Raw genomic sequence first — 13,078 nt, forward strand, 5'->3', positions numbered from 1 at the left:
GAAAGAGTTTTTTAAAGATGGTTTTTAAATGTTCAGGATACTTAATGGATTATGAATTTTTAAGTTACCAAAGGCAATTGAAACTCACAAAGAGGCTACGAGTAGAAATTATTTACATCTTATATATAAGAACATGGAAAAAAAAAAAAGGGCCAAGTGATTTATACATGGGACCCAAAATGTAGCAACCCAAGCCAGGACTTAGAATTCCTCACTATGACTTTTGTACTAAGATTATTAAGCTCAGCTGCTGCCTTCAATATTTGGCTCCATAGACATTGAAAGCATTTTACTTTCGCATTTCTGTAATATGGCACCATTAATAGCTGTCTTCACCCATAATACCCTAATTAAACAACTATCTTTGGGGCTGGTTGTATACATAATGAAGGGGTAACAGCCTAGCTCCTAGTAACTAAGCAAAAATTTAGGTTATGCCATTTTTTTCTTGCATTTTCTTGATTTAGAAGTTAAACCATGCTCACATTTCCAATTTCGCCAAGTCTGTATCTTTCTGAAACAAGCACAAAATCTCAAGAAACATAAATGTTTCTAGCTCCAAATCCACTCTTTTATCACTTTTGAACAATAAAGCAGTCAATCTAATGATTTCACAAACTTGTAGTACGTGATTTTCACCTGTTTAGACAAAAGGTTTTCCGAAGTATGATCCAATTAATGTTAGGTTGAAAGAGAATAAACACTATATTAAAAACAAAATTAATTTAATTGCTCTTTGTGCCAAAATACCTCAAGAATAAAAATACTGAACTCAACTATAATTAGACCTAATGAAATAGGGAGTTTTAAAAATTTAATATACTTCAGAAAGCATATAAAACTGAAAACATCACAAAACCAAGAATGTTAAGTCATAAAACAAATTTATTTTAAAAATCAATATCTTGCATTTCAGATATACAGATGTATCTTTTACCAGCAGGTGAAAGCACCTTTTCCAGAATCTGCTTCCAGCAGAATCAATACTGATTTCGAAACTGGTTGCTTAGGTCTTGGAGCTCTGTCACTAAGGTGTCCATAGCTGTTATGTCATCAGCTAATTCCCTGGACATTTCTCCAGTTGCCACATCTGTAAAAAGTTGCTGTAATATAAAAAACAAAGCAGAAGTATTAAAACAACACAAATTTCTTTAAAATAAATTAGATACAGAGTATAGAGTTAAAAAACCTTTTGCATAATAATACTATACAATTATAATAGCAATGGTAGCATTTTTTTCTGTTCACTAGCTGAGAAATGTACAAGCTAAAATAATTAAAGGGTGAATCAAAACAACATGCCTGAACTTATAAATTCAAATGAGCTCTGCTCTTCAAAGCATTTGCCTAAATTCTGATTATTCATTTCAATGTTATAGGATGGTTTTTGAATGAACAGACATAATTCAACCAAACAAAATGAGTTTATTTATTGTGTATGCAGGCAAAACAAATATATTCTATGTTCAAATTCATATAAATCATACCCTTTATGCTACTTATTTGAAAATTAATTTCGCTTAGGCCTCAGAGACCACAAAGATTATCCTAGCAAAAAAGTCCAGCAAAATAAAAATAACTGTGGCCTCTCCCTGAAAAAGGAATTGCCTTGGGAGGTTTATTGCAACATATTTCAATCATGCTACCATAGCTGAAAACATTTGGAAATGCCTCTCCAGGAACTGCCTGCTGAGCCAACATAGGCCCCCATGAAAATCAACTTCAGGATTTTATGACCCCATGGTATGTGTATGTGTGCACACGTGTGCACGTGTGTACATGCGACTGTGTATATGTTTTATTCAGAAATATCATTTATGTAGCTTGCCAAATATCTGTTTCACTGGATTTGACTACATGATTTGTACAGCATTTCATAACAAAATGAAGTAGGAACTGCTCCAATGTCATCAGCAGAGAAAACACCTTTTAGGAAAATAACCTAGCCTCACATAGTTTTTTTGTTTTTTGTGTGTGTGTTTTTAAACTAAGAATTACAGTGCTTGCAAATCATAATCAATCGGCATCACTTCCCTGTGGGGTAAGGAGGAAGCACGGAGAAACTGAGGCTTAGAAAAAAGTGAATAATTTCCGGAGAGTCCCAAAGACCGTAAGGGGTCAAATCTGTTCTGTGTCCAGGCTCTCCAGCACTCTCATGAACAGCCCCTTCATGCCACTCTTGGCAGCAAACCTGTACAAGGACAGGGTGCAAATGGGCAGGGGAGTCACTCTGTCCTGGGAGAGCATGGACTGGATGATTTGTTAGGTGAGTCTCTAGGTACTAGGAGCTTATTTCCATGAAGTCCCTGGCCTGGCAAGAAAAGATCTGAGATTCGTTCAATTAAGCCTATTTAACATAGGCTGCAAGCAATTTAACATAGTTATCCTCATTCATTTTCAATCTTCATTTTCACTTTTTAAAGTATTCTAAAAAAGTGACTTTTTTGGAATGCAATTCAGTTTGACAAACCTAATTCATTAAATAGAAAAGGCATAAGATCTACGAAACCAGAGACTCCCAAATATATGTGAAATATGCTTCAGAGGAGGCACTGGGAGGTAATTTTTCCCATTTTTGGATAATCCAGTTGGCATCTAATGAGAATGAAAATCTAAACACAGATGATGTTCTGGGGCCACATTTTCATTATTTGGGAATCTACCATAATATGGGAAGGTGTGCAGTACCTGCACAGACAATACTATTCAAGTCATGCAAGTATAGATTACATAAAGTAGTAATTTATAAGAAAAAGCTTTGCACAGACAAAAGGAAGCCAAAGTATACCCTGAAGAAGTCAACTACTGTGGTAGTAGTAGAAGTAAACTACTTTGATTAGATCACTGATCAAAAGTAGGAAACAAAGCTCCCACTTTGGGAAGGGAAGTCACAGGAAAAAACCCTGCTGCTCTGACTTTGAGGGAGCTCTTATAGATTTCTGAGAGACACAATTTTGAAGTTGTGCTGCCAAGCTAGGAGGAAATATAGTTCTCCTGGGTCATGCAGATAAATAGGAAAAGTGAAGTAAGTTAATTATTTAAAGAGGCAAAAATGATGCCTTGATCTGAAAAGATCAAACCATTAATAAGAACAAAAAAATATTCAGAAAGGTGGTTACAGAGTAAAAAGGTATTCAGAAATGGCCTCCCTGTGCCACAGACTTACTCTCGGAAGTAAGTCAAAATTACTTTGCAACCCAAGATGCAATAGTGAAAGCAAGTAAAGGCTAGAAAAGTAAGTGCTAAATTGTGCTAGAAGTTATATTTGTCCAAATTTTGCTTCCAGAGGTATAATCCAAACCTGGCTGCAGAGTAAAATCACATAGGAAATTCAACAGATTTCCTGGGTCCATCCCAGACCTGAATCTACATCGGTCACAGATAGAGCCCAAGAATCAATCCAGTCTTCAATAAAGCTCCCTGAGTGATTCTTAGGCATCTCTGGCCCAGCACTGGTACACAAGTTAGTTTTTGTGAACTAATGGCGTATTTCAGTTGTCAAACCTCAATCGCCATCTACCTTAACAATTTTGCTCACATCCATATACGACCTACTTAATATTTTTATCTAAGTCAATTTTTTTTACTTAAGAGTCTTTCTAAAAGGAAACATTACATTGCAACTTTAAATACAAAATAAGCAATAATATTCATGAAATTATAGGCTTGATGAGCTAGTCTACTTTTTTTCTAATATGTACTGAAATGAATATATATTTAAACCAGAAGTTTACCAGTAGCATATATGCCACACTTTGGGGGAAAATGACAATAAATACAAGAGCATTGTTTTATTTTAATTTAAGGAAAGCATTAAGGGCTGAATTGTAAACATTAGTTTCAAAGACTTTTTTTTTTTTTTGGGACATGGTATCTCACTCTGTCACCCAGGCTGAAGTGCAGTGGTGCAATTTCGGCTCACTGCAACCTCTGCCTCCCGGGTTCAAGAGATTCTCCTGCCTCAGCCTCCTGAGTGGCTGGGATTACAGGCACCCGCAACCATGCCCAGCTAATTTCTGTATTTTTTAGTAGAGATGGGGTTTCACCATGTTGGCCAGGCTGGTCTCAAACTCCCAACCTCAAATGATCTGCCCGCCTTGGCCTCCCAAAGTGCTGGGATTACAGCCATGAGCCACTGCACCCAGCCAATTTCAAAGACTCTTAAGTCATACACATTTAGAGTGGTCTATCCATTAGGCCAATAGTATCCTCACAACACAACCAACCATGAGGGGCTGCTATATAAAATAAAACATGCGCCTAAAATTATCACTGATGTAAAAGAAGATTTAACAGCAATAAGCTGATACTAATGACCTTGTTCTATATGACAATTCCAATTAATTCACATGTCACTCTCACCTTTGCTTTAGATAACAAGCCCCGTAAATTGAGTCGAACTGAAGAAAGCATTTGTACAGCTTCTTGGGGACTGGATTTGTTTTTACTGCATTTTATGGCCACTGGAAGATAAGTATGGAGAGAAACATCCATTAAAAAGTGTTAATAATAATTCACAGGTACAAAAGCCAATTATTTAATTAGAATTTTATAGTAACAGACTTTAGAAACACTTCTACCTGGGAAGTTTTTATTGTTGAAAAAGAATAATAATTATGTACATAGCTTTTCCCTTTATCCTTCTTCTTCTTCTTCTTCTTTTTAAGATACAGGGTCTCACCCTGTCGCTCAGTCTGGAGGTGTGGCATACAGCCTTGAACTACTGGCCTCAAGCTAGCCTCCTGCTGCAGCCTCCCAAAGCACTGAGATTACAGGTGTCAGCCATTGCACCTGGCCTTTCTCTATCCTTCTTTAAGAATGATAATTTACTGCTCCAGGGAATTTTGGGAAAAACAGGTGATTTTTGGTGAGTTACGGATCACTGGGAAGAGACCCTAAACACATATACATGCATGCATTCGAGCACACACACGCACACATGTGCATAGACAAATAAAATTAGGCAAGGAGACAAAATATTATTGAAAACAAAGTACCCACACAGACAAAAACAGATGCAGCACATCTTTGTGTGGCTTTCCACGCTACCAAGTCCCCAATGGGGACTTCACAACTGCTGATGACACAAGCCCAAGGAAGTGACATGCCAGATCTGTACCGCTCAATTCTTACTGCATTTTCATAATCAGGGTTTGAAGCACCATTCAGGAAGCACTGACAGCAACCCATGTGTCTTCATGTAGAGAACGCAACCACAACCAGGTTCTTAAGTTCCTGAGCAAGGCTTGGCATCAGCAGGGAATGGGGAAGAGTGAATCACAACTCTGCTCCCAGCATTCTGGGGAACTCATTTTCCCAAAACCTGAAACTACGAAGAAGGCATCGTTCTTCCTGGTAGAAGGCCTGGCTATTAATGCTTTATGAGAACGAGTGAAGAGCTTTGTACAAACATAATGCCCAATATTTCCCCACTGACTTGTTCTTGGTTTTGTTCCCTAAATTATGCTCACTAAATTCAAACAGACCAATAATCAGATACTCCTTTAAAATGACACTAAACAGCGCAAGGATTAAAGTCTACTTTATACTCTAGATTGTAGACCAAGGATAGAAAATCAATTTTTTTTTTTTTTTTTTTTTTTTTGAGACAAGGTCTCGCTGTGTCACCGAGGCTGGAGTGCAGTGACACAATCATGGCTCACTGCAGCCTCAACCTGCAGGATTCAAGTGATTTTCCTACCTCAGCCTCTCAAGTAGCTGGGACCACAGGTGCATGCCACCACAACTAGCTAATGTTTTAATTTTTTAATTTTTTGGTAGAGATGGGGTCTCACTATGTTGCTCAGGCTGATATTGAACTCCTGGGCTCAAGTGACCCACCCACCTCAGCCTCCCAATTACAGGCATGAGACACCATACCCAGCCCAATAGATTTCTTTTTGCACGCAAAGACTAATCAATCGGTAGAGGCTGCCTGTGCCTGGCAAAACAGAGTTCTGTCATTAATTAATATCTTCCAAGGCCAGCAAGAACTAGGTTTGACATTCCTATTTTAGAGTAATAATGAGGAATAATAATTAGACTTTGACATTTCTCATTAAAGGGTGAGAGGATGCATAATAATTAGCAATGTTAAGCCCATTTTCAAAAGGCAGAGTTAGCCCAGAGATAGTGGGGATTATTAGTCTGTTTCTCTTAGTAGAGGAAAGTTGTAACCACCATGGCAGCGGTATTTGAGCTGTTTAGTACCCAGCAGTTTAGATCAGAAACTGCTGTATTTCTTTTTTAGTCCCTTATTTTCATTCTGACAAAAACAAAGGTAAAGCAAAAAGACAGATATACTCTATTAGTTTTCCTACTCAATCCCATTTCCAAAAGGCATTATAGACTGAGATAGAGACAGACAGCTAGAGGGAGAGAAATAACTTGCTGTTTCAAATCATCAGAAAATCTGCCAGCACTTTGGGAGGCTGAGGCGGGCGGATCACAAGGACAGGAGATTGAGACCATTCTGGCTAACACGGTGAAACCCCGTCTCTATTAAAAATACAAAAAATTAGCCGGGCGTGGTGGTGGGCGCCTGTAGTCCCAGCTGCTTGGGAGGCTGAGGCAGGAGAATGGCGTGAACCTGGGAGGCGAAGCTTGCAGTGAGCCGAGATCGCGTCACTGCACTCCAGCCAGGGCGACAGAGCAAGACTCCGTCTCAAAAAAAAAAAAAAAATCTGAAGCAGCAGTGCCTCCTCTATGTAGACTGCAGTTAAAATGCATTAACTCTTATTTTAAAAACTCCTGGATGGCAAAGAGCTGAAACACTTTAGCCCACCCTTTCCCAGAAAATAAAATAGCAGAAACTATAAATGTATACCTTCCAGACAATACAAATGAGCACACAATGATGACATTGTTATAGGGAGTCCTCAAATACTATGTCAAGGTCGCAATATCTTATCAAGCTTTCTGAAGTGCATGGCTACCTTAATGATAGCAACCCAAGGAGTAAACCATGTGGAGATTTTTAAAAATGTTATTCAGTCATGCATCACTTAATGATGGGGATACGGTGTAAGAAATGTGTGGTGAGGCAATTTTGTTGTTGTGAGAACATCATAGGGTGTACTTACACAAACCTAGATGGTATAGCCTACTATGCACCTAGCTACATGGTATATAGCCTACTACTCCTAGGCTACAACCCTGTACAGCATGTGACTGTACTGAACACTGCAGGCAATCAGAACACAATGGTAAGTATTTGTCTATCTAAACATTGGGAAGGTACAGTAAAAATATGGTTTTACAATATTATGGGGCCACCGTCATATATGTGGGTCCACTGGTGACCAAAATGTTGCTATGGGATGCTTGATTGTATTTCCTTTTTATAATTGGGTGGGGTGGAGGAACAATGTTTTGAAGAGACTCATACACAGAGAAATCCAGCTTATTCTTTGTGCACTAATGTACAAAAGTAACAAGGAAATGATTAAGATTTATCTTTGTAAATCTAAAATATCATCAGAAACGAAAGCTGGGCATCCACTCAAATATGCTTAAAATGTTGTAGGAGCATGAACACATAATTCAATGATGTCAGAGGAGAACTTAAAAGAATGGACGCTTGTTTTTCTCCAAGTATTGCCCTGATGAAGAAAATAATGCCAATAACAGTTTAAACCCAACTTTAAGATGCAAAATAAAGATTTTTCCTAGAGTATCTCTTTAACCTGCATATCTCTCTTTGACAGGTTTAATACCATTACTTGGTGAGTTCAGAAAATATCGTGGCTTTGACTGTTACAGACCAGCAGTTCATAGAAATGCTTAGAGTTGGCAAGTTGAAGTAGATAAGATAAATTTTTCAAAGTAAATCCCATCCTGCTAATTATGTACCTAATACATCAGTGTGGGTTTCCCCAAATATCATACAATATCTACAAAGACCAAAAGCATAAGGACTGGATCCCAACTGAGCCCACCCATCATGAGGTCAGTAGAAGCCACATGAATTCTAACCACCCCCAAAACATCCTTCTACGGCTCTATTAGCAATTACCCCCAACTTTTCTACATTGACTTTCAGCTATATAGAGCTCAGCACTTCTACCTTCTCTGCCAAGTGCTTGGTGACCCAGGAAATTAGATATTTATATCCTTTAGGTCAAAGATATCAAAGGTCAAAAGTAGAATTATCAACTACCAAGCTAATTTCTAAATTTTCTGAATGTTCTGTGACTTCTTTATAAGCAAGCCAAACTTTATCCTTGTTCTTAATTTTTGTCTTTTTAGTTTTGAGTCCCTTATCATCTATAGCTCAAGTCCTCTACTTTGGAAGGAAGAGGGTGGTGGTGAGAGGGTAGGGTATTAACATCTAAACCATGTGTGAAATACTGCTAAGTGTTTGAATGTTTTCATTTATTCTTCATGGGTAGGTATTATCCCATTTTACTGATGAGGAAAGTAAGGCTCAGAGAAGTTAAATTATTTACCCAAGGTCAACTAGCAAGCATGTGATAGAGCTGGTCCTGGAGCTTAGGTCTCCCTGATCTTAAAGCTCTGCCCTTTGCATTCTTCCTTGTTTGCTCCCTATTTGTTGTAATTATTAGTGGCAGCAAGGAAGTTAGTTAGGCAGGGAAGTAGAAGGAGAACTTTAGGATTGGTGTAAGGTCTTTGTGATTCAGTTCTTAACATTGGGGGCATCATTATTTTATTGGAACTGCATCACACACCCATATTCAAATATAAATATAAAAATGCATTACCAAATGTAACTGGCATTTTTAAAAATTAATAACTAAAAGCAATGCTTATTTGGACTATATTTACCCAACAGGCATATAATTTTATATGTAAGGTTAAACCTTTCCTCAAACAATATCCTCTACCATTTCCCAAAGATAAGGCTTTTAATTTATATTTCTTTTGTATATGCTATAGCTCTGCACACTGCTATGTACCCCAGAAATCTATGTGTGAGTCAAGTTAAAATTAACAGATTTCCTTAATGCTGTGTAATCAACACAATGAGACTCAGTGTGGAATGAAGGTTATACAAAGTTGTAAAGATGTTTCACATCTCTAAAAAAGTTTCTAATTTCTGTTACTTACTCCAACAGAATATAAGCCTCTATCCTGTTTCTTCTTATTATTTCAAAATGCCTATTACATAGTAGGTGGTCTATGAATGTTTGCTGAATTAAATACAATGTCAATATAATGAAATAATTTGATACTATTTATAATGGAACTTTACTTTTGACCAACACTCTTTTCTGTCAGTAGAAAATAAGTCAAAACATTCCATGGATATCAAATGTTACATCAAATACCATGTGCAAGTCCTAAGGCTCTTTGAACAACTTCCTTAAATGATGTAATATCTTTCTCCCAACAATTGGACTGGGTGTCACACTTGTATGCCTTTGAGAGGCACTGGAATGCCTGAGGAAGGAGAAAGAACAACATTCAGAATAACAAGTAGAATTCACATTTCAAACTCTGTTTCCTGGAAGTCATATGGAACTAATTCCAATGTGAAAAAGCAGCATCTGTGTTGTACAGCACAGCGTCTATTACTCTCACCAAAGAAGGGGTGGAAATGCACACCCAACGGCAACAAGCCGTGGCAAGAAATCAAATGGATGTACCTGGATTGAGACACTTCCCTGTAACCAGAAAGATATAAAGGCCAGGTTTGGAAATCTGTAAATATACAGATTTTCTCAGCATTTGTAGCCATCAGTTTAAAAAACCTGTTTAGAGAATGAGGCATGAACTTGGTTAAAACAATGAAATTGCTGGTAGATATATGTAATCTCACAGATGTTTAATGCACCCTCTTTCAAATCCTTGAGGGAGAAGTCACAGGTCAGAGAATTCTGGGTACTCTTAATTCCATATATGCAAGAAAGTCCATAATTCAAGGAGAAATGGAAGGACATGAAAGTAGGGTGTGCATGTGTGCAGGTGATACACGTTCTCTGGGCTGACAAGGCCACGGTGGAAGCCAGCTGTGTGGATTGAGGGAGGAGAGAATGGCTAAGAATCCCACAGATTAGCTGTGCCGTGGCTAATTCCAAACCCACGCAAGGAGTACATTTGATTTGTTGTGGGTGTTTTGAAAAGAAACATAAAACAATTATTCCAACTTTGGAAACTCTGCAGACTCCTTTAAGTTCTAAGATAAGAGGCTAAAGGCATAACTTGAGTGGAACTGGTGTTCTATCACACTTGTGAGAAAGGGCAGGGCAACCTTTGTAAAAGTATTATATGTTTTGACTTAAAAGTTCTCTTCCAAGATCTTTATCTTGTTCATTTTTCTCTTTTCTTTTCCTAGTCCCCATCTCAGATCTAAATACTCCTTCTCTCCTTGTACCCATCTACTGTAGTCTTTAGCAAGGTCCTGCAGAAAGGGGTATAGAGTAAATAACAAAAGCCAACTCTGCTGCAGATTTAGTAGGGGTGGCCATTTCAAGAGGCCCTTTTGCAGGAAACAGGGAACAACTATGTAAGAAAACTTCATGGTAAATAAAAAGATGAATGTTACAAGTTTTAACCAGCCCACAATTCAAAGTACGTAGGTTAAAGACTGAATCAGAACTGAACTTAAGCATACTAATCTTATCTTTCAGATTGTTAAACTCTTCCTCCACCCATCAAAAAAGTAGATCTACTACAACATGTTCAAACGAAAGGCAAGGACTCAGGAGGAATGAAGGACTTGCCTTTTCATTTTCATCAGGCTTTTCACTCTGCCCATTTCCATATACGTGGGCATACAGCCTCCAGATTTCTCCATCATTTGTCACTCTTGAAGTCACTCTGCCAAATAACTCCTGCAGCTTTCCTTTGAGGCCAGTTGCAACATCTCCACTTCGATCAGTCATCCCATCAATCACTGCCCTGACTAGAATTTTAAGGACCTTAAAAATGCACAGAACAAACTGGTAAGTTAGAAACCAACAAACAATAACAAAAACAAAGAGCTATCTCACCATCATCAAAGACAATGACAATGAAAAACCTTATGAAACTTGTTAAGAGTATCACCTTTAAGCTTTTGAAAAGCAAAATAAAATTCAATCCTAAAGCACTCTCTAGGATCTCATGGTGACTACCTCTCTGATGTCCGTTCAAAAGCTTCTGGAGAGGGTTCTTCTTTCATTCAAAGGGCCCCATGTTTGGTGCTTGGCTCTTCTCACCTGGAACATTCTCTCTGAATGATTGGATCCACACCTATAGCTTCATATATATTGCTGAGTTGGCTTCACTAGTGTCTATGCAGCTCCAGCCAGATTCCCCTCTGGAGCTCCAGGACTGTGCACCTCAATACCTACCAGACAGGTTACACCAATATCCCTCTCCATCTATCCAAAGTGAAACATAGATCTCAAATTGCTCTTCTTCCTGTAATCTCTAGGTGAGCCTATCCACACAGTTCCCAAAGCCAATAACCTGAGCATCAACCTAGATTATCTCCCACTTCTGCCACAACTACTAATTTGATTTTCAACATTCCTAATGTTGATTTGTTTGATTTTCAACCTTCCCAATGTTTTCAACATTCCTAATGCCCTATTTAGGACAACATTGAAAACAACGTTGTTGAAAACAATCCTAAATACAGCTTCTCCTACCTTAGTTCAGGCCTCATTAACTTCCATCTGGGCTGCTATAATAACCTTCTAACTCCGCTTAAAGAGGTCCTAGCCCCTCCTAATTACTAAATGATGAACCGTTAATGCATTTGCATTAGGCATGCGAAGTATCTAGCAAGTATCTCTTCTCTTTCCAACGACCTCAGGTTGGCTCACCTTTTTTTTTTTTTTTTTTTTTTTGAGACAGAGTCTTACTCTGTTGCCCAGGCTGGAGTGCAGTGGTATGATCTCAGCACCACAACTTCCGCCTCCCGGGCTCAAGTGATTCTCCTGCCTCAGCCTCCCAAGTAGCTGGGACTACAGGTGAGCGCCACCATGCCTGGCTAATTTTTGTATTTTTAGTAGAGATGGGGTTTCACTATGTTGGCCAGGCTGGTCTTGAACTCCTGACCTCGTGACCTGCCCGCCTTGGCCTCCCAAAGTGCTGGGATTACAGGCATGAGCCACTGCGCCCGGCCTAACTTCTTGGCTATCTTATTATCATCAGTCAGCCTTTACACATTCTATCCCAGATGCTTTGAATGCTGACAGATGGATTAAACTGCAGTCTGCACCAGGTTATATTATAAAAAGGCACATCTGTCATATCTACATTAGGCTGTGTATCTGAAGGCACAGAAAACACAACCGCAATCTTCCACTCCTTTGATGGTGGGACAGCAAAAGAACCAGCTTGAGGAAAGTACTGTAACACCATGCTAGTCAGTGCAGTCCATGGACCGACAGCACTGGCATCAGAGCTTGTTAGAAATGCAGAATCCTGGATAAAAATGCTGATCCATCTTGGACCAAGATTCTGCATTTCCAACAAGCTCCCAGGTGATGCTGATGTTGACGGTCTGCAGGGCACACTTCGAGAAGCAAGGCTCCAAGAGACAGCTGCCCACATCTTTAATTTTACCGTGAACTGCAGGGAGAGGATGGCATTTTATCATTCTGTATCACCAGTGTTTAATATAGTGCCTGGCATATTGCAATTGCACTGACTCAATAAATAATTGTGCCTGAAAGACTGAATGAATACAACTCTTTCAGAAAGCGTAGCTGAGAGAAATGCAACCAGTGTGAGATCTTGCTGTCTCTTCCTAGAACATTCTGATCCGTGCATGAGATGTGGCTGAGGAGTAGGGGCTCCTCTGGAACATGGATACTTTTAGGAATGTGAAGTCAGATTCATGGTCTTAATTATATACAGTGATAAAAGAAGACAGAAAATTCAGTTGTGCTTTTTTCTTGTTTTGACAAGGTACATCATCTCTGTCTGTAAATTCACATTACAATCCCACATGTGTACCTTTGACTCTGAAAGTAATGAAATTCATATTACAATCCCACTGGTGTTTTAAATCTGAAAGTAACAATGCAGAAGAAACAGTCTGAATGTGTACTGCTTGTTTCAAGTGATCATTCTATAAGCATGTCAGGTATTAACATGTTTTGAAAAAGATGGTCTATTAAAATAG

The 13,078-nt window shown here is 38.6% G+C and overlaps 1 protein-coding gene across 1 annotated transcript in view; it reads right to left on the reverse strand.

Moving 5' to 3' along the window:
* Positions 1–867: 867 nt before the first annotated feature.
* The window catches only part of TTC27 (tetratricopeptide repeat domain 27), a 195,184-nt gene continuing 182,973 nt past the window's right edge, over positions 868–13,078 (reverse strand). Inside the window, exons 17-20 of the mRNA XM_016948331.4 lie at positions 10,683–10,880; positions 9,288–9,399; positions 4,363–4,463; positions 868–1,103 (exon numbers count right to left, since the gene is read on the reverse strand). Of these exons, the coding sequence (XP_016803820.1) occupies positions 981–1,103; positions 4,363–4,463; positions 9,288–9,399; positions 10,683–10,880 (534 nt within the window). The 3' untranslated portion in view covers positions 868–980. The remainder of the gene's footprint in view (positions 1,104–4,362; positions 4,464–9,287; positions 9,400–10,682; positions 10,881–13,078) is intronic.

This window comes from Pan troglodytes, chromosome 12, assembly GCF_028858775.2.
Source record: "Pan troglodytes isolate AG18354 chromosome 12, NHGRI_mPanTro3-v2.0_pri, whole genome shotgun sequence".
In the NCBI taxonomy this organism is placed as follows: domain Eukaryota; kingdom Metazoa; phylum Chordata; class Mammalia; order Primates; family Hominidae; genus Pan; species Pan troglodytes.